General features: G+C 54.7%; 1 protein-coding gene across 3 annotated transcripts; it reads left to right on the plus strand.

Annotated features, from left to right (window-relative positions):
* Positions 1 to 13,264: 13,264 nt before the first annotated feature.
* Positions 13,265 to 21,259, plus strand: TLX1 (T cell leukemia homeobox 1). Of its 3 annotated transcripts, XR_007205272.1 has the most exons (4): positions 13,265 to 14,395; positions 16,024 to 16,261; positions 19,677 to 20,395; positions 20,972 to 20,985. XR_007205272.1 is itself a non-coding variant. In XM_048312148.1 (3 exons), exons 1-3 carry the CDS (start codon positions 13,927 to 13,929, stop codon positions 19,897 to 19,899), a joined length of 930 nt encoding a protein of 309 aa, XP_048168105.1. In that variant the 5' UTR covers positions 13,265 to 13,926; the 3' UTR covers positions 19,900 to 21,259. The 3 variants fall into 3 exon arrangements, 2 of the variants coding, with proteins under 2 accessions (XP_048168105.1, XP_048168106.1); XM_048312148.1 differs by having other exon boundaries at positions 19,677 to 21,259; XM_048312149.1 differs by having other exon boundaries at positions 16,060 to 16,261; positions 19,677 to 21,259.
* Positions 21,260 to 21,855: the final 596 nt, after the last annotated feature.

The following is a 21,855-nucleotide window of genomic DNA, read 5'->3' on the forward strand; positions in this document are numbered from 1 at the left end:
TTAAGATGAAGTAAAAAATACTGCCTGGAGAACGAGGTGGAAAAGAAATTTTTAAGCTGAAGAAGAGCAAGTGCCACACTTGGAAAGCTGTATTTTTCATAATTATCCAATGGAGACAAAGTGAAGCACAAACACAACGTGGGAATTTCACATGCTACTTCAAAGCTAATTTAATGAAATTTCATTTTTCAGGGACAGAAGCAGCTCGTCAGAAAGCATTTGCAGACATCCCATTCCTCAGGACCTAATCTTCTGCCTCCTGCTCTGACTCTGCACATGCCGCGGTGGTAAAAAGAGCATTTTGGATGCCCTCATCCTGTGAAGACACATAGAGGCTTTGCTTGGTCTCACCTGCTGTGCAAACTGCTTCACTCCTTGCCTCTGCTGTCATCAGTCCTTGCTGGGCAGGTTTTGGGCTCTCAGAGCTGCCCTGCACCCCCCAGTCTGCAGGAGAGAAGTGGCTACCAGCCTGATCCTCTTCCCCAGGGCCACATCCAGGCACTGGGACTCTCAGCAGGGACCTCTCCCCCAAGCCATCTTCTCTGGGGAGCTGGGCACCCTCACCTCCCCCACCTTCCAGCACCAGATGTGCAGGTAGCGGGGTACGTGAGCAGGATGCTGCGGTGCCAGGCAGGATTTCTGCTCACCTGGCACAAACCCAGGGAGCTGTCGTCTTGCTGCTGCTGTGCTGCTAAGCATCAGGCATCCAGCATCACTGCCCCAGAACCCAGCAGCAGCTTCAGAGGATCCACCTGGCAAGCTGCAAGCGTGAGCAAACACATCATGGTGCACCAGTGTCTCATAAAAACTTCTGCAAGGCTGTGAGCACATAGAATACCGGTTTTGGTACAGCAGTGTGAGGGACCAGACCCTGGGGAACACAGCCACCCTTCAGGAGCTGGAAGTGCCTTCTTCCATTTGACTTTCCAGCTCCTTTTATCATGGATTTTGAAAACGTGCCACTTGCTAATGTTTTGCAAGTGCTCTTTTGTGCCTTTGCTCTGGGAAATGCAGCTCTGGGTCAATGCTCTCCTCACTAGTATATGATAAACCACTTTACTTCATTTTCTTTTGAAACTTTCACCAATTTGCTGATCTGATTTGGTGAAGAGACATTTCTCCAGCCTGCCAGGTTTTCTTCTGTTATTTTCAGCTCTGTGTTAACCTGTCCCAGTCATTGCTAAGTATGAGATTTGTGTTTGCTGGTAGTCAGGGCATTTCCCCATGGCCTTGGTACTGAGGACCATGATGGCCTCAGGGGTTCCTATGGGCAATGGGCAGGGAAAACAGGCACTGGTCAGACAGAGCAGCCTGGAGGGAGGTGTCAGCACTGCAGCCATTGCAGGGCTGGGATGTGCTGGCCGGATGATGACCTGGCCCTTTTGCCAGCCTGGCAGCAACATTAGGTCCTTGGAAAGTGTAGCTTCCAGGATCTCAGTGACCAGCAGTGTTGGGTGTGTGGCCAGGGTGGGTAGTGCATTAAGGAGCTGATTGGGGTGGTGATGGATGGGCAAGGTGTTTGGGGCTCATTAATTTCCTGGCAGGGTTCAGCTTGTCACACCCTGTCGTGCAATCAAAGTGGGAACACATCTCACCCAGGGAACACAAGGAGCACTCAGTCCAGAGGCAGAGCACCGCCTTGCAGCATCCTCCATCTGACAAAAAATGCCACTGCTGTGGGAGTTTAGTCCTGCTAAATGCCGGGCATAGCTCAGCCTTGGCTCTGTAACCCTCAGCAGGGGCACTGCTCCCGTTTGACTGATTTCTCCTGGCTACCCAGCAAAAGGTGGCCGTGCAGGGGATGTTAGAGCTTAGCTTACTGCTTCCTTGAAACCCCACCATCCCTGGGTTGCAGGTGTCCTGGGAAGCCTCTGCCCTCTGGAAGTCTGGGTTGGCTGAATCACAGACCACAGCACTGGCTGCCATCATTCTTCCTTCCCCTCCTGTCACTGCATCCAGCTGTGGGGCTTGCTGGGATCCCAAGAGCAGGGTCTCAGTTGTTGGACAGGAGCAATTTCCCTAGTGCTGAGGTACTGTGGGTGCAGCCAGGCTTGCAGGAGCATGTGACAGGTTACAGCCAGCACTCCTGCAGCCGGGGGATGCTGTGGGACAGGGCTGCAGTGGGAGGTCAGGACAGACGAGCCTGTGCTCCCTCCCAGCCTGAAACTCCCCAAATCCCCAACCTCCTCTCCAAGAAGCTCTACTTCCTGTCATCCAAAGCACTGGGAGAGCACGGAAACCAGAAGATTTAAAAAAAGAAAAAGGCCCCCGTGGTGACAAACATGATCAGCATGGCTGTAAGCCAAGGCACCGCTCACCCACCCAGGGGACAAGCTTGGGGGGACACACACAGCCCCTCCAGCCAGGCCTAGGGCAGGGGGGAGGTTGTTTTTCCGGCTGCAGCATTGTTCTGCAGGACCTGAATAAACACCCAGCCTGGGGCACCCAGGCAAAGGGCACACTTCCCTCCCGGTGCCTGGAGTCCTCAAGGAAGCTGCTTTTGTCTCTGCTTTTGGCTGACCCTTGGAAAACACCTCCACTCCTGGCAGTCAGCAGTGCCTGCACCAGTACCACGAGTCCCTTGCTGATGGAGAGGGTGGGACCCAAGACTATACTCCAGCTCCTGTGCAGACATCTGGTACATGGCCTCCTCTGAGAGCATCAGGATCTCTCATCTGCTTCTTCAGAGCCCAAACCCAGCACACGTGTGGGTGTGCTTGAGAAGTACTTTGATTTACCCTTTTAATATGAACAATATTCAATAGTAATGATCCGATAACCATTTAGTTATTCATACAGCTTGTTTGCTGCTATTGATTACTTTGGTTTGATGTTACTTGCAGACAACAAGGAGCTGAGGTCAGGCTCAGCTGCACCACAGTGAACTGCAGCATCCCAAGTAAGGGGAGAGATGCTCAGTGGTGGCTGTCCCCAGGTGGGACAGGGCTGGGAAGATGCCACCCTCTGGGCTCACTCAGGCAAACAGGCTTTGAAAGCTACTGGTTTTGTGGCCAGCTGCAGCTGGGGAGCTGTGGCTGGCTTACTGATCTGTGCCTCTGCTTCTGGGGAATTTTCTGGTTCTGAGTCCACCCATGGACATGAGTGGGATCCATCAGGCTCTCTTGTCCTGGGCATGCTAACATCAGAGAGGGCACTGGTAGCAGGGAGCTGGTTGTTTGTGCTGGGCATGGAGCCTGGAGCTGGCACATTCCCCAGCTCAGCACGGGGCTCTGGCTTTGCCTGATGAAGCTCTCGCAGGTGCAGCAGCATCTGATGGGCTCAGGAAAGGACCTGAGTCACTCTGAGAGGGCAATGGCTCCAGGGTGCTGCAATGTCCAGGGTCAATGCTGTTCTACAGGGCAGCAAAAACCAGCTCTAGGGGCACCAGCAAGCAGGAACTGCCGGGACAGGTGTGATGTCAGGGATATAATTTTCCCGTGCCATTGATGATTTTCAGCCTAGGTATGTCAGTGCTTGAAAGCATGTGTGCCCCTCATTTCATCCCGTGCTGGATTGGATCTTGCCCCTGTGTAGGAAAGAGCTGCTGCCTGCTCAGCTTGCTTTGCTGTGTATCACTGGTATCACCAGAGAAGGCAACACACATCTCCATGGCACAGGAGTTAAGGAGTGCAGGCTCATGGCCAGGGAGCAGCTTAGGAGCCCATTTTGTGCCTATTATCCAAAGCACTGAAAGGGCTGCAGATGAACTAAGTGAGGGACTAAGTAAATAAAGGATTGACCTTCCACCCCAGGGGCCAGAGGGCAGCTACAAACTAGTGCTAATGTGAAATAGAGAGCCAAACTTTGCAGACTCTGGAGGAATTTACCCTGGAAGCATCAAAGAAGGCGAAGGACTCATGTATCACCCTGTCTGCATCAACACGGGGATGATGGCCCTGCCACCCAGAGGACCAAGCTCTGGCCAGCGGTTCTGGGAGGGACTCTGTGTCAATTCAAGGACTGAAGCAGAAAAGGACTGCAGGGAAATCCCTGACATGGATGCCTGGGGCTGCTCACACTTTCGGCATGATGCCCTGTGGGCAGCTCAGCACAAGCCATTTGCTGAGCATCCCCCAGTACCCTGTGAAGGCACCGTGGGGCTGCTGGGTGCTGTGCAGGGGGAGGGACCTGGGAGCCGGGGCTTTTATATTAACCTGTGGGTGCTGGGACTGGGGACCACTGAGAAAGCTTGGGCTTTGCAGAACAGAGTTTTCGAAGGACTTCCTAAATAGGGGTCACAGCTAAATGTCTCAGGCTGGACAGGCAGCATGCCCAGTTACTTTTGACCATATGCAAAGGGACGCACAGAGAGTCATATGAGAGAGGCAGAAGACCACTAGGGATGGACGGGTCAATAGGAGTTGGCAGATGGACATGGTCACTGGAGAAAGGAAAAAAACCAAGCAGATGAAGGTGGGAGCTGGAGATCACCAGAGGAGAGCTTCGATGGTGGTATTTTGACTGAGTAATTCCAGCTGAGGGAAGTTGAACCAAGGGGTGGTTTTGGTTTCTGCTTTTCTTGCTCTTGTCTCAGGGAAAGAGGTGAGGCTCTGCCTGTTATAAACAGCTTGAGATGCATGGGCTGGCACAGATCACTTCTGATAAACCTACAGAGTCCCCAGATACTCCTAGTCAGGCACTAATTCATTCACAGGATCATGGCAATGTGCACAAATCTCTCTAGGCCTGTTGCATTATGAAAGTCTGTGAGTGATTTACACCCTGTTAGCAGGACCCCTAACCGGTCTGTGCCTTATGTACAGACCAATGGACCTTCTGAGCTGCTTTCAGCTCCATTTGCTATTTTAATTGATGCCCAGAATTGCTCTTCCTCCCTTGCAACCGATGCCATAGTACTGTGCTTGACTTTCCCTTGGTGGAAAAAAAAAAAAAAAAAAAAAAAAATTAAAAATTAAAAAAAAAAAATCCCCAATCCCCCAAAGCACCCTGTTAAGAACTTCCACATCTCATTGAGCTGTTATTAATAGGGGGATTGTCTGGTGTCACAGCACAGGCATAAAATACATTATCACATAATCTTATTTAGCAAACACTTGTGTCGCTTCGCCCTTGGTAATTGCATTTGGGAGATGCAATATTTATGAAAGGGGAGAAGGAAATGTCTTGACTCATCTCCTCTGAGCAGTAAAAGTCCTGGGAAAAAGGGGGGGAAATACGCTGGGGGGGATGAAGGGGATGTCAAAACTGCTGTTTCCTTTGCAGCAGGTTCAGTGCCCTGTTCTAACTTCAGCTTTTCCGCTGAGCTGCTCCTGGAAATGAGCGAGGCTGAGGAATGGATCCGAGTTTTGCACCAGGCTGTGTCGGACCCCAGAGCTTTCCCAGCATCTCTGTGCAAATCCTGCAGCAAGCTCACTCACTGCCGTGCGTTAGCTCTTATTTCTGGTTAGACTTGCGAGGCTCTTCGGTGAGACTGCACTCGGGGCTCGGCTCCGAGGATGCTACCCACTCAGCGGGGAGACGGATCAGGATTTCTCCTAGGACTGAAATCCTCCCAGGCAGCCCCGCATTTCTGTGTCGGACCTCACAGTCCGAGAGCAGGAGCTGAGGAGAGGAGTTTTGCCCGGGGTACAGCATCCCGACCCTCGGAGCTCAGATCTGTGTGGGCACCTTTCCCTCCGTCTCTGAAGCCTCAGCCCCTACCACTTGCAGATTTGGGGGAAATTTGGGGCAGAGGATGAGCTGCTGGAAGTTGTCCCTGTTTCCCAGGGCATGCTTTAGGGAAAGGAGAAAGCTGTCTTGGAAGGTTATATAATGCTTCAGATAGCTCCATTCCATCGGAGCGCTGAAGTATTTGTCCCCAGAAACCATAGCTCATTTCCCCATCTGCAACAACCCACGTCCCTTCGTACCCGCAGTGTCCGTGGCTGACCTTGACCGCCCAGCGAGGCACTGTGGGCTCTTCTGGGGTCCCGGAAGCTCCCGCTCCGGAAAGTCGTGGAGGGAGCAATAACACAAAACAGCGACTTTTCGCAAACCCCGACCGTGTCGGCACTGGCAATTCAAAGCCATTGGTGACGCGCACGGAACCCCATGGGAAACTGGTGTCACCTACTCTCCTTCCCGACTTATGTTTAAACACCGTGTTTAATGTTTGTTTTCTGTCGTGCTCTCTCTAAGCTGATTTTCGGAATTCCGCCTGGGCAGCTAGAAACATCCGCAAAACCTTTGGGGTGGAGCCGGATCTGACTTCTCCCCGTGGTCACTTGGTGAATCCAGAGGCTGTAGCACTGGCTATTACAACGAATTACAGGTGGAAAATACACTTAATACGAAAGTGAAAACTGGAGATAATTGATTAAATTCAAAAGTGTGGAGATCGCTCTTTGTGTCAATGGCCGATAGCGTTTAAATGCAGATAATCCTTTGCGCTCCGCATCTCCGGACATCGGTCCCCGGGCGGAACTCGCTGGGTGTTTTACCCGCGGGGAACGGGTTGTGCCACGAGGGGAGACTTAGGGTTTGGAAACCCACATGATTTCCTACTTCTAGATCACTTCCCCGATTTTATGCCATGGCTAATACCTGTGCTGCAAACAAGTGCTGCGGCAAGATTTCAAGTGATCTGACAGAATTTGTACGTATTCTTAACCGCCAGCAATGAGTTTAGGCGCAAAAATTAGTTAAATGGTGAGCAGGGTAGTCGTTTGCTAGGAAACTTTCCCCTGCCAACGGTTAATTCCAAAAATTACGTTTCAAAATGTCATAAAATAAATGGTACAAAGCTTCACAAATGTTAACGTCGGTTACATACAATATGTAGATGTCAAGGAAAATCCTTAGGTCAAAAATTACTATATATCATAATCTGTAGCGCTACAGTTTGTCGGTACTTTTCTCAGGTATAAATGTATTTTCTGTTTATTTACAGATCAGATATTTCAGCCCATATACGAATCACTTGTAAAAAGACAAGCGTAAATAAGGAAAAGCGTTTGAACCCGTCGGAGTCCCTTGATTTCGGGGACCGAAGGGATTCGCGGGCAGGGCAAGGTCCCCGCAGCCGCCCACCTGTACGGCAGCTGCCTGGGGGGAACGGGGCAGACCCCCCTGCCCGGTCCTCCTCTCCAAAGGCTAATGCAAACAGCAGCAAATTGGATTTAAGTTTACCCATTGGTTCTGCCATGATTTGTATTTGCTTTTTGCGTGCTAATTGACCTCGGGGAGGGGAAAAGAGGGAGGAAATAAACAAACAAACGCGAGGATTTACCGAGGAGGGTTTTGAGGTTTTTAGAGCTAAGCCCGTAACAATGTTTGCAATAATTAAGACCATTATTATCGGATCTTCTCATTCATTAGTGAAAGCTACTCTGTTAGCGGAGCCGGCAGGGCGGGTCGCTTCCCGCCTGCCCGGCGTTGGGAGCTGCCTGCGCCCCTGCCCCCGAGGGCGGCTTTTAAGATGGGGGGGCCGCGAAGGGGAGAGACACAAATCTGTTGGCAAAACAGGACTTTGTCTGATGGGGAAAAGGCCTAAGGCTCGGGGCGGGTGGGAGACAAAGCAGCCGCCGCTTCCCCGGCGAGCGAACAAACAGGGCAGCTGCCGGCAGCCGGAGCCGGCGGCGGTGAGCAGCCCCCGTGGGTGCGGGGCAACCTCAGGATGGGACCATATCACGACTGCCATCCTCTATGTCTCGACAAGCCTGGCTGTCGCCTGGGTCAGAGTTTCTCGGAGCGGGGGAGACCCAGGGGGAGGCGGCGGAGGGGCGCGTGTGACCAGCCCACGTCTGCTCCCTTGCTGTCACCAAGAGTGTAATTAAACTGTGAGTTAATAACGGGGCAGAGCCCCCGGTGTCCCCCACTGCCGTCGATGCCCTCGGGGGTGGCGGCCAGACGCAGTTCATTACAGAGGGGCTGGTGCGGGGCGGGTGGCCAAAGGGACGGGGCTAATGGGATTACACGCATTTCTGCACGGTGGAGAGAGGGGCTGGTGCCGCAGGACCAATAATTTATTGGCAGATGCTCCTCCGGCAACCGGCGACATTGAATATTCATGGGGCGCCGCCGGGCACGGCGGGCCCCATCGATCACCACCCCATTTCTTCCCCTCCCGCGGGTACCCCCGTCTGGGGAGGGTCCGTAAGGACGAGAGACCCCCGGCCTGTTGCATGGAGCTGGTCAGTCCCAGGGCAACGAGAGGTGGGAGGCAGAGGGAAGGTGCAGGTCCCTTCGGGACTCCACGGCACCCGCACTGCTTGCGCCCACACGTGCGATGAGTTGTGACCCTGCTCTTCCCTCTGCTGAGGCCATTTTCTCCAGAAAGCCAGCGGCTACAGGGGGACGAAGAGGCAGTTTGCGGACTGCTCTAAATACTTATTTTTGGTAGATAACTACTGCCCCGGGAGATGCCGTTGACAGAGCGCGGAGCCGGCCCCGCCGCTCCTTCCCCGCCGTATTAACTCGTAACCCCTCGGTCGTTTGTAACCATAAAGGGGAGAAATATCGTTGCGGGCGAAGTTCGTGCGATGCTGCGGCTCCCGCTGCGCCGGGCACTTTATACTCATTAAGTGCAGCGGCGCTAAGTCATTACTGTAATAAGGAGTTATGCTGAATGCACGGGGCCACGTTTCCGAAGCCATAAATTACAACTGTCAGTGCGTGATCGAGGGATCAACAGAGCTGGGAGTAATTATTTACAGCGTGCTTTATAGAGCAATTAAAAATTCCCCAAATGGTGTTAATTGCTTTTAACGCTCTGGAAGTGCAGGCCACCCTTCCCGCGGACCCTGAGCCGGGGAGAAGCCGCCGCCGTCCGTGCGGGCTCGGGCTCGGTGCGAACTGCGGAAAACGAGATTTCCCGTTGGGAAGCCCACACCCCCGCGGGAACCCGGCTGGTTGGTGCGGGGAGCGTTCTGCTTCGCTATCGGCGTCTGTCGCGACACTTGCGGCGTAACTTAGTGCGAACGGCAGCGCTGAGCGATAGAGCCCCGACGGCAGCGGAGACCGCGGTCCGCGGTCCAGGGAGAGGCAAGGGACGCCTGACGGGGCCGTCTCGGCCCCGGAGCTCTCCCGCCAGCCCCCGTGCGCAGCCCGAGCCCGCACGGCCCCGCCTGGGCACCGGCGCCTTCGCCGTAATGGATTTCACAGGGGCCGCGACGGGAGAGAAAGAGCTGCGGGAGGTGATGGACGTGCAGAAGGATGGATAATACCCGAGCTGGGGGAGGCCCCGGCCCAACAAGGGAGGGAGGGAAGGAGTCGGGGTGCACCCTTCTGCTGAGGGGGCGTTTGTCGCCGCGCACCTGCCTGCGGCAGAGTCGCTCGCTCTCTTTTCAGCAATATAGAGGATTTTATAGGTTCCGGAAAGCACTGCTGGAAGTGCGGTTTTCGGACCGAGCCCAATGGGCTTTGCTGGGATTTTGCCAAGGTCCCAGACACACCACTTTTGTCCCCGGTCCCCTCAGGAGGGCTTGTATTTCGCAGCGGTGTCCCGGCCAGCAGCTGCGAGGCAGAGAGGCAGCTTGCGATGCCAAACTCCCGGGAGCCCCGAGCTGCAAAGGAGCTCGGGGGCCAAGGGGAGTCCTGGCAAGCCAGCAAGGCAGAAGAAAATGGGAGTGGAGGGTGGAGGTCAGGCCCTGGCTGGGCTGCTCCTCTCTGCTAGCAGGAGGCAGATGCACACGATCAATGAGAGAACCTGAGAAAGGATCCCTTGGCACTTCGTGGGGAGGGAGAGCCTTATGCATCAGGAAGAGCCCTCATCTCAGTTGTCATTTCCTAGCATGGATATACTCGGCCCTCAACCCTCATCTGGAGCAGGATTTAAACACAATTTTGGAAAGGAGCTTGTCTGGGGTAGGTGAAGGGGGACAAAAAGTTTCAAGGCTGGCAGGAATATGTGTAGATGCTGTGGATACTTGAAGGAGCTGAGGATGCTCTGGAGAAGTGGAGACCAAAGACACTGGGCTTCCTTAATGTATGAATTTTGCAGCAACATAGAGCACATCAGCTCCTGCGCTGGAGGCTTTTGTCTACTTCCAAGGAGGTCTGATCCACCTTATTGGTGTTTCCCACAAAACAGGATTTCTCTGTACAGGAGAGAAACCCTACTGCCCTAAGAAGCAGTTTGGGCAAATATCTGGGAATGTCTGTCTCCCTGAACTCTGCCTAGAGTATGATATCTGGATTATTTTTTTCAGGGCCTGATATTTAGAGTCCTAGCAAAGAGGGACAAATCCAGCCCTCAGCAAATGGGAGCATACAGACTAGGGGTCCAGGCAGAGACAGCTGGGCTGGGGCGCCTCTGTCCCCCACTCCAGGGATCCATTTGTAGGATCAGTGGATGCACCTCAAAGTGGGTGCTGATCCTTGTAAACTCTCCTGTTGGGATGTGAACCTGAAAGCACCAAGACTGATCCTGATGTGTCTCAGTGTGTGAGCTTGCAGCACTGCCTCTTCAGCCTCAGAATTTCGGAGGCAAAAACCATATATTAACTGCCAGCCCTAATGATACAGGACATTTCCAGAACCTCGTGCTCTACAGTACTGCTCAAGCCACAGCCCTGGAGAGCCCAAGGGGAAACTGAGGCCAGGAGCAATTTGAACGGGAACATTTGAACTGGATGTTGTCCCGGAGCTTAGATGTGCAGTGCCCAAACTTCCAGTGCCAGGAGGTCTGTGGCTTTCTCAAGGATGCAAGTGAAGTCTCTGGCTTGTGCAGGGGGTAAATCCTGGAGCTGTGCATCATCCCCAAACCCATCGATAATTCCCATTGACTTCCAGAAATTTTGAATCCTTGTCAGGACCTAGCCCTGCCTCCCCTTCTCTTTGTCCTCACCTGATGCTGGACAGACTAAGTTCTGACTTACCTATAATCTGTCTCCTGGCAAGCTTTATTGCTCCAAAGCCCCTATATTGGGCTCAAAACCTGGAGGCTGTGACCGTCACTAACCAGACTGTATCACTGGTGGTGACCTTGTGATTTCTTGAGGCCAGTCCCTCTGGAGCCTTTGGCATCTGCTCAGCCTGGGGGATCCCTGGCGCAGGGGAGGCCAAGGCTTTTTCCGGCATCAACTGGGGCCTTTGGGATGTGCAAGCAGCATCAGGCAGCTGTGTTATTTACTGGAGGGGGGGCATCTCCTGGGTCTCAGGACTCGGCAGCAGATCTGGGTCCCTCTGGATGTCAGACCTCACTGGCAGGGGACTCTATGGCACTGTGCAAGACTGGCACGCATGTTTTATTGCTTCCCTGTGGCGACAACCTGACATGCTCAGGGCAGGTGAGCAGGCTCTGCCCCACATCTCCTATGTGACAAAGGGCAGAAGAAGAAGAAGCTCATGCATATCCTGAAGAAGGGCAAAGGCAGCTGCAGTCCTGTGGGACAAGAAGGCCCCCTGCCCGAGGGCAGCCTCCCGGCCCCGGCTGGCCCCAGCCCTCACTCCCTCCCTCCTCTCCCAGCTCCTCCTAACCACAAGGACTTTGGTTGATGGAGCTGGCGCCAGCGAGTTCCCTGAAGAGTTCAGAAGTCAAGAACTGAGGCAGGTACTGGGAGGGGGGGGAAACCCGACCCCAGCGGGCAGGCAGGGCTGGGTGGTGGTGGGGGCGGGCTGGCTGGGCACCGGCCGGGCATGGGGCCGAGGGGCAGCTGTGGGTTGCTGCTGCTGCCCGCTGCCTCCACAGTGTTCCCAAATGGGGCTGTGGGTGGTGGGTGTCGTGATAGTGACAGGTCTTGGGTTATCACAGCAGGGTTGTGGCTTGGGTGAGGGTGGCAGGAACCCACAAGCACTGGTGTGTCAGTGTGTGTATGTCTGGGGGTGTCTGAATGCACGGGTGTGTTGCTGCCTGTTGTGGGAGTGACTGTGGGTGTGTGAATACATACAGTTGTGAAGGTGTGACTGAGAACGTGTGTCAGAACTTGTGTGGGTGCAGGGGCGTTGTAACTGTCTGTGAGTGTGTGGGAACATTTGAACAAGTGCACAAATGTAGGCGTGTGTGCAAGAGAATGTGTGGGACTGTGAGCACGGGTGCGCCTGTGAGCTCATGAGGGTGTTTGTGAGCTTGTGTGCAGCACGGCGAGTGTGAGGATGTGGATGGAATGATACATCTGGTGACGAGTGACGAGGTGTACCTGAGTGCACAGGCACGACTTTCTATGCCAGCGCATTTGTTTTGCGTGGGGGATACCCCAGAGCAGGCTGTCCTGTGGGATTCTTGTGGGCTCTAAACCACGGGCATGCTGAAGACGTGAAGGGCAGCCTTTACCCCAGCCAGGGAGGAGGGGGCCTGGAGGGCCGGTCCCAGCCAGGAGCGGGGAGGATAAGGCGGGCAGAGCACAAACCACAGGGCAAAACCCTGACGCCGCAGCCGGGAGCGCTGGGTCGCGCTGGGCAGCGCTGGTCGGCAGCAGCGGGAGGCCGGGTCCAAGGAGACGGCAGTGTCCCTGTCCCATCGGCAGTTCTGCCCCCGGCCCGGCTGCGCGGAGCAGGCACGGACGGGCCAGGGCCACAACAAGTTTTATAGAAATTGCAATAGCGGCTTTCATTTTCACTTTGTTATAAACTTTTAAAATAATTTTGTTTGTTTGTTTGGTTGGTTTTTTTTTAACGAAAACGCTCATTTCCCCGCGGGCAGGCGCGGAAGGACACCGCGGCGGCAGGCGGCGGAGCCGGCAGTGGCGGGTCCCCCTCAGCCCTCGCCCCGCCGCGGTGGCCGCTGCCCCGCGGGGCGCAGCTGGGGCCTGCCATCGTCCCGGGGGAGCCAGCCCCGCCCCGGTTCTCCGGGGGAAGTTGTGCTTCAGGAGCCCCTCGCCTCCTCCCGTCACAATTCTTCCACGGGTCCGGGCACTTGTAGGGTGCCCTTCTCAACGTTCCAGTGTCCCTGCTCTGGGGTCTGGTGATGGGAGAGCCGCCAGCTCCGCGGCTTTCTGAAAGGTGCTGACTTTTGAAATTGAGAATACTCTTCCGGAACAAAGCGTCACGACGGGTCTGGGACCCCATCAGAAGGGGATCCTCCGGCTTCAGCCCTCACTCGGGATCAGCGGCAGCCTGTGGGGGTCGTGGCCTAGGCTTGATTCTCCGGCGGGGGCTGGCAGCCAAGATCCCCCTTCCTAGCAGTCCGCGGCCACAAACTCCGGGACCAAACGTCCCCGCTCCGCCGCCCGGTATCAGCCACTATTTCACCCCCCAGTGCCCTGCGCACACCCAGTGCTCACTTTATAAGGCCGAGACGGGCGGTGATTTTTTTTAGCGGTGGGGTGAGGGTGCGAGGGGGGGCTGGGGAAGAAGAAACTCCTCTTGTGTGCGCTTCTCTGCTGTCATTCACTGGGCTGCTTTCAGCATCCAACCAATGGAGAGTGAGGGCTTGCAGCAGTAGGCCCTGGGTAGGGTGATTGATGGGCAAGCGGGGCGGCGGGCGATCGCACTCACAATCCGCCGCGCTCCGCTCCGAGGGGCTCCCGGCTCCCCACCGCCCTCTGCGGCGAGGGGTCCCCGGGGCACCCTTGTGTGTGTGCGTGTCCGTGCGTACGTGTGTGTGTCCTGGGTGAGAGGCTCCTGATGTGTCTTGGTACCTGGGGGTGCTGGGTCTCATCGGAGCGGGACCAGTGTGCGTGGTTGAGCTGTCGCGTCTCCGTTCCTGGAAGCTGTTGGGTGTGTTTGGCGCGGTTGTGTCTCCAGTGTCTGTGTCCTGCGCCGCGCCGGGCACGGCTGTCGCGTCCCGGGCTGCGGGGGTGTTTCACTCTTGTACCTGGGCTGCGCATGGCTGTGCTGCTGTGTCTCCGTGCTGAGCGTGTGGCTGCCGTGTCCCGGCCTTGCGTGGCTCTGCTGGCGTTTCTTGGGTTGCTCGGCCGTCGTGCTATGGGACTGAGCGCGTAGCCGGCGTGTCCCGGCTGTGTGCGGCCCCGTTGCCGGTTTCGGGGCGGTGCGGGGCTGTGCTGCTCTGCCCGGGCGGAGGTCCGGCCCCGGTGCCCGAGCGGCGGCATGGAGCACCTCGGGGCTCACCACCTGCACCAAGGGCAAGCCGAGCCCATCAGCTTCGGCATCGACCAGATCCTCAACACGTCGGAGCCGGGCAGCTGCATGGTGTCGCACCCGCGGCTGCAGGATTCGGCGGACTACGGCCTGGGCTGCATCGTGGGCAGCGCCTATAACACGGTCACGGGTGGCTACGGGGCGAGCGGCGGCGCGGCCGGCGCCTACACCGGCACCTCCTGCAGCATGGGCGGCCTGCCCGGCTCCTACAACGTGAACATGGCGGTGAACATGAACGGCAACACCTTGAGCTCGGCCGGCGGGGTGATCCGCGTCCCGGCCCATCGCCCCGTGGCCGGCGGCGTCCACCAGCCCCTCTCCGCCGCCGTGCCGGCAGTGAACGGCATGAACAGTCTCACGGGGCTCACCTTCCCCTGGATGGAGAGCAACAGGCGGTACACAAAAGACAGGTTCACAGGTGAGTCGCGCCACCGGGACCCCCTTTCTCTCCCTGCTCCCGCTGCCCCGCTTCCTCTCCCGCCGCCCGGCCTCGGCGAGGCAACCGGTGCCAGCGGATCCAGCCGGGGATCTCTCCGGCCGGATGGAGAAAGCAGCCGGGATGGTCCTGGGAAGTCGGTCCGGGAGGAGGCCAGAAGCAAGACGGGGTGGGAAATGAGGCGTATTCAGTCCCCCCTAAATGAGTTGTGTTTCCTTTTGTTTGTTTGTTTCGATATTTTGGCTGGTTCGATTGTTTGTATATGTGGTTTGGTTTTTGGTTGTTGTTTTAGTTTCTTTTTATTTCTTAATTTATTAGGGTGGTGTATTTAAAAAAAATTATTTAATTTTTTTTCCGCGATGCGGCTCGGCAAAGGCGGACAAGAGGGAAAAGGGATGGTAAACTCCGCACACCACGACCCGCAAGCCCCGGGCACGGCTGCCCAATCCCTGCCGCCCGAGCCAACGCCCGGGGAAACTTTCCTTCAAAACCGAGAGTTATTTGGGAAGCACGGCCCGGCCGGCGGGAAGGCAGACCGGCGGCCCCGGCCCTGGCCTGCCCGGGAAGGCCGTCCCGTTGCCTTCCGTAACCGGGCTGGCTTCCCCCGGCTGCGGGTTTGGGCTCAGCCTTTTTTCCTCACCAAAAGGGACTTTTTGCAGACCCGAGCAGAGCGGGGCTCGGGCTGGAGACGCTTTCCGGCCTTGCCACCGTTTCCAGGTGTAGCTGGGCTCGTCTTTCGGCGCTAACAAAGCAAAAACTCGAACGACGAAAAGAAATAAATAAAAAAGACGCAAACAAACAAACAAAAGAAAGGAACGAAATTGCAGCGGGGAAAAATCAGTGCCCGAATCGGCCCCTCTTCCCGAGGGCGGAAACCGAGGCCCGATTTTTGAAAGTTCCCGTTTAATTTCGACCCGATGGCGCTGGGTTCGGGCACGACCACGGGTGGACGAACGGGCTTTTTCCCTGGCAAGCACCTGATTTCACCAATCTCTTTCTGGCTTAGACACAATGTGACTTTTCACTTAATTTTTTTTTTTTTTTTTTTTTTTTTTTTTTTGGTGGGGTTGGAAAAAATCCTCAACCAACCAAAACCATATATATATTTAAAACAGAACAAAACGACATAAAATGGCAAACAAACAGAACAACAAATCACAACTCCCGTTTCCAGTCCGGGACTTTACTTCCCGTGTACAAGGCACTGGGGCTCGGGCCGATGGGGTTACCGCCGCGCGCAAACGAAATTATCCCGAGCCCTCTTGACACGGAGAGCGGAGCCCCGGCCCGGCGCCAGGACCGGCTGCCGCTGCTGACCCTCCGTTCCCCGGCAGGCACTTGGCCGGGCTAGCGGCCGCCTTCCCCTCCGCCGGAGCCGACCGGTGTTCGGCGGGTGCCCGCAGCACCCAGGAAAGGCCGCCGGGCCTTCCCGGTACCCGGGGCCGCCGCCGAGTTTTTGCAGCTCGTGCGTGGGTGTCGGCGGGGAAGCCGCGGCTTCGGAGCGGTGGGGGGGGTCCCCAGCCCAGCGGCCGGGAGCCGGAGCCCCTCTGCTGATGTGTCGCTGCTTGCTTCTTTGCCTCTCATCCCCCCTCCTCCCGTGTCCCCCCCAGTGGCCCTCTCACCCTTCACTGTAACACGCCGTATAGGTCACCCCTACCAGAACCGCACGCCCCCCAAGAAGAAGAAGCCGCGCACCTCCTTCACCCGCCTGCAGATTTGCGAGCTGGAGAAGCGCTTCCACCGGCAGAAATACCTGGCCTCGGCCGAGCGCGCTGCCCTGGCCAAGGCCCTCAAGATGACGGACGCCCAGGTGAAGACCTGGTTCCAGAACCGGCGCACCAAGTGGAGGTGAGGGATCGGGGGTCTCGGTGGACAGGGATGGGGCATCACGAGGGGGACAGATCTGGATGCCAGCAGCTCTGCCAGGAGCATTGGTGGCTGCGCAGAGGCGTGCGAGCCCCGTGTGGGTGTGTGAATGCGAGCGTGTGTGTACAGGTGCGTGTGCATGCACAGCAGTGTGGGTGTGTGCATGTGGTGTGTGCACACCTGCGGGCGTGTGTGCAAGCAGGACACGCGTGTGGAACTGCACGGTCAGTGTGAAGGCGACGCATGCCCGTGTGTGCCCGCGCTCAGTGTGTGCGTGTGAGCGTGCACGGGGCTGTGAGTGCCAAACACAGCCCCACGAGTGCGGTGTGGTGCGGGCCATATGCGTGCATTCCACGGTGTGTGCACACCGGACCTGCACGCAAAAAGGTGTGCGTGTGTGCCGCGGGGATGAATGTGTGTGTGCGCACACGCGTGCAGTGGGTGCAGTCCGCGTCACTAGTGGGTGCGGAGGCTCCCGCGCCTCTGTCCGCCGCAGCTGCGTGTGGGAGCCCCCGGCCCGGGGCTGTCGGAGTACCGGGCTCTGCACAGCTCGGAGGTTTTCGTCCCCGCGGGGTTCGCGGTGCCTCCTTGCCCAAACGCTTTCTTTTTGTTCTGCTGCCGGCCGTGCCGGTAAAGCCGGAGAGGAAGAGAAGGCTGGGCTCACAAGGAGCCTCCAGGTCTCCATCGCAGTGACCCTGCCCCTCCCAAGCTGCACCTTCCCGGGATGTTCCCAAGGGAAACACCCCAGCCCTGAGAACATTTCCTGCCCTAGGCTGGGGACAGGCACCCCGCGGGGGCGGAAAATGATGGGCAAGGAGGAGCTCCCTCAGAGAGCAGAGAAGGGTGGTGCTGCTGGGTGCTGAGCACTGGGTGCTGGAGGGCAGGCAGGCAGCAGCTTCTTCAAAACGGGGGGAAAGGGCTTCCCCAGAGTCTTTGAAGGGTTAATAGGACAGTGATTGCCTGAGGATGCTGGGCTTGGGTAAGAAATGGGGGACAAAGAACTTGAAACCAAGGGGGTGTGTGAATCCTCGACCCCAGTGAGTTCTTCGCTAGAGAATCCATGGAAGAGCAATACCCCAAGTATCAGGAAGTCTTTATCTGGAGTGATTTCTGTTGGCCAGGAGCAGGATCCTGGAGGAGGAACAGTTCTGCTGTGGCCTGCAAAACGGGGTCAGCTCTGTCTTCTAACCAGGTTTCCTAAGGAAGTGAGGCAAATCCATCTGTCAATACTCTTTGCATCTGTTGGCTAAATTCAGCCTCTTTTGGCAGAGGTGCAGAGGATACAAACCTATTCACATGTTTTACAAAAAATAGCTGGGTAAAGAGAAACAAAATCCTGCTTCTGCCCAAGGGAAAGGCTGCAGCCAGACCTCAGCTGTAATATTAGACATGGGAGAATCTCTGGCCTGAGCCAGAGGGACACAGGCGTGCCAGTTCTGCTTGTATGCATCTGTGCCTGCTGGGTATTGCGATGGAGATGTGGGTGCCCCTGGCTGATAGCACACCCATCTCGATGCCTCGGGTCCCTGCACTGGACAGAGGGCTCTGAGTGGTTCCTGGAGTACTGGCAGGTGGAAGAAACTGCTGCAGGCTCGGCCTGAATGAGGCAGTGGGAAGTATCCAAGAAAAGAGGGTTGCTATAAGCCCTCTGAGTTTAACTACTTAAATGCAGACTCGGAGGAAGAGTCTTGTCTCTGCTCCTTGCCTGGTTGTCTCTGCTGGAGTGAGGTGGCTGTGTGATCGCCTCCTCAGATGTGCGCTCTTGCTTTAGACACATCTCTTTCCAGGCAGATATGAACCAGGGAATCCCATTCTGGTGTGAATCCATGACTAGACCAGCTGCTTGCAGCAGGGAGATACTTGGGAGCAAGGTGCTCACAGCCATGGTGCTCCTGATTACCCTGGACTTGAGAGTCCCTCCCTCCTCCTGGAGCATCTCCTCATTGTGCAGGGCGTCGTTAAATATTCATTGAAGCAGAGACTGAGCTGCTCCCCAGGCTGCACAGGGATGCTGGTGCTGCTCTGAGTCCCCTCTTCCCAGGATGTCTGATGTGAGATGTTGACACAGTGATTAGAGTAGGGACTGAGCCCTGAACTACCTGCTCCCAGGAGGGAACACTGGCCACATGTCTGGCGGCTTGGGTGCCCAGAGGCCCATTGCTGGCATCCAAGCCCTGGCCTGCTTCACCTTTAGGAGCCAGGTTCCCCCTGCCCTGTGCTCTGAGATGTCACTGTGGAGATCAGAGCTGCCACTTCCAATTCCCACGACCAAAGAGGAGGAGACATCTCATATCCCCCTGAGCTGCTAAATTAAAAAGCTGCCATTTCCTGTGTCACTGGTCCACTGAAGCTGCTGAGAGAACGTCAGCTGGGCCTGGGGGTATGAGGGAGGGAGAGGATGCTTTGGGAATTATCCTGGAACCAGCACTGTGAGTTGCTCCCCAGTTTTCCCAGCAGCATCAGTAGACGTGCCAGGCGAAGCAGAGGTGACCACAGGCTGCTGACTTTAGACTGACCTGGCATCCAAGCAAGCAGGAATGGGGTTTTCATCATGGATATGAGAGCATTCAGGCAGTTTCTACCTATCCCATTTTCTGCTCCCAGACAGCCCAGAGCCAGGCCCCTACCAACACTGGAAAGAACCCCTTCTGACCCCCTAACACCCTCTCCTCAGGGATCACATCTGCTGGTGTCATACCAGGCAGAAACGTGTCCAAACTGTTTGTAAAAACACTGTAATTCACCCTTTCCAGATAGTATATTTTGTGCTTTGATTTTTCTTACTGCTAAAAAATCTATTTCTAGTGTTTAGCTGAAATTTTGCTGCCTGCCATGGGAATGTTTTTGCCTCCATCCAAGATCTCAGCAGCTGGCCACCACAGCCTGGCAGACGAGATGGCAAACCTGGATGCTGGAAGAGGATGTCCAGGGTGTCACTGCCCATCTCCCAGCTGTGTGACACTGCCAGTCACTGCCTCACCTTATCCTGCTCTATGCTTTTTACTGGGGCTTTGCATGCTTGGCTCTTGCTGTCAGACACAGAGCATGTTTTCAGGGAATTGCAACTTTTGTAATGCTGTTGTGTGACATTTCAGGTGTTTTGTCTCTGCTTGTTTTTTTTTCCTGTGGGCAGGGAATAATCCAGAGCTATGGGCTGCTCCCAGCTCTCTTTGATCAGAGCAATTTCTGCTGAGGCCAGTAAGACAGACAGACTCAGTCCCCAGTTTATGGGATTTACTGGCCGTTTGTGAAGGCGGTGTGGGACCGCACCATGACAAGAAACCCTCTTTTCCTACCCCTGCACTCCCACATCATGAGCACCCTGCACAACTTAATCTCTCTGGAGACACCCTTCCTTTGCTTCCCCAGGCCCCCCTAATGGCTCCCTCTCTCCTAGGAGGCAGACAGCGGAGGAGCGGGAGGCCGAGCGACAGCAAGCAAACCGCATCCTCATGCAGTTGCAGCAGGAAGCCTTCCAAAAAACCATCAACCAGCCCATCCAAGCCGACCCCATCTGTGTCCACAACTCCTCTCTCTTCGCCCTCCAGAATCTCCAGCCTTGGTCTGATGACTCCACCAAGATCACCAGTGTCACCACTGTCGCCTCTGCTTGTGAATAAGTCTGGCACCCAGTGATGGCACATACACCTTCTACCGGCGGGGCTGTCCCCAGGGGAACACGTGGCATCTTTGGTGGGACATGTAGCAACTCTGTTTCTCCCCAGGGAGTGCTGGAACCCCCTGATCCTCTGGTCATGTGCATCCTACATGTCCAGCTGGGGAAATCCTCAACAAGGACCGAAAAGAAGGGAAGCCACCCCAAAAACTCTCCCCAGCCATGGAATTGCTGGAGCAGCAATGTTGTTTCACCTCCCCTCAACCCCTTTGTTCTCTTGAAAGTCTCCAGTGTCGACCCTGAACTTGCTGACGTGCTGCCAGACAAAAGCCCAGCCCTGACGGACACAGCCGCCGGCATTCATCCAGCTTGGGGACAGGAAAACTTCCTTAGGATTCTACTGGCTGCAGTGCAAAGTCTATGGTCACCCTTATATATCCATCCATATATATATATTCATATATATATATATATATATATATATATATATATATATATATGTTTTGAACTGATGGCTTGAAAGAAAAGGCGGAGGCTCCAGGGAAGCACATTTCTGCAGCGAGACTTCTCGGGTTGTCCTCACCGGTGACATTCGGGGATGCAACAAATGGAAGAAACAGCAGCAATTTCTTCTTGTGCCAGATGGGAACCCTTCAGATCTCACCTCGCCGTCTCTCCTCCCCTTTTTCATTAATTTTTTCTTGTGAGGAGGGGAACAAGAGAAGGATCTGACAGACTCCTGAGGACGGTAAATATGATATCTCAGTTGTATGAAGAGCCCAAACAGTCCCTAGCTGCCACGGACTCTGTGCCCATCAGCGTGTATTTTAATAACAAGAAGACCTGCGTGGCAGTTTGTGGGGGTAATGCAGTTTCTTTCCGTGGAATATTTCCATATAATTTGCAAAATGTTGTCCAATGTTTTATTTTATCAGTTTCCCATTAGAACGCAGTTCCTGACAGCAAAAAATCGATTTCACTCTCAGCCGTTTAACTTAGTTGTTCTTTTAATTGTACCAAGAGAACGAGACACAATTAAACAAAGCACTTCTAGCAAATGCCAGGAATATATAGAGATATATATATATATAAACAGTATATATTTTTCAGTTACTTATAATCTAAAACAGCACTGCCAATTTAAGCAGTTAGTACAAACAAGCAACCAGAAAACCTATTTTCAGTGAGATTTTTAAAGGCATTCGTTTGTTTGCTTTTGTTTGTTGTTTTCTTTTTTCTAAGTTATGCACTTACAAGGTGTTTTATGTGTATTCATTTTATAAAGTGCTTGTGTAATTTATGTGGAAACGAAAAAGAAAATAAAAAAATCTCCAGGGTACTGAATAAATCATTTAAAGCCTTGCTGTTCCCTGTCTATTAGTTCCCCAAGAGGAGACAGCATATCACAAGTACGCTGAAGCCTGTGCTATTTTTTTTTTAAAAATGAAAATAGAGTTAGCATTTCCATTTGACTTTGCTCAGGTCCACTTGGCTTTGGAAGCTCCAGATGTAATATACTGTGTTTTAATCCCTGGTCCTATAAATATTTTCAGGCTTCAACCCAGCAGTGCATTTAGCACTTGCTTTAATTGAAGCCTTCTGTGGGGGCTTGCTGGAGGTGGCAGGGACTATGCAGGGGCTTAGCCTTAAACTCATGTGGAATAATTTATTGAATAAGACCTTAGATTGAGGTCTCACCTGGGCTGAGGCAGGTCTACGGATATTTGTGTCTGAAACTGAATAAGGAAAGGGGAATTTGAATATAAAGAAGTGTGCAAGAGTACATTTCAGAGACAGTCTCGCAGGGGATTGCTCTGGGAACACTGTTTTCCATTCATGCTCTGCCTTGCTGCAGGACATCGTTCCCAGCTTGACAAGCCCTTCTCAGAGGAAAATCAAATGGGTAGGAAAACTCACATCAGACTCCTTTGGGGAGACTCCCAGCCCTGTGGCTGGCTTC

This window comes from Corvus hawaiiensis, chromosome 8 (assembly GCF_020740725.1).
Source record: "Corvus hawaiiensis isolate bCorHaw1 chromosome 8, bCorHaw1.pri.cur, whole genome shotgun sequence".
Classification (NCBI taxonomy): Eukaryota; Metazoa; Chordata; class Aves; order Passeriformes; family Corvidae; genus Corvus; species Corvus hawaiiensis.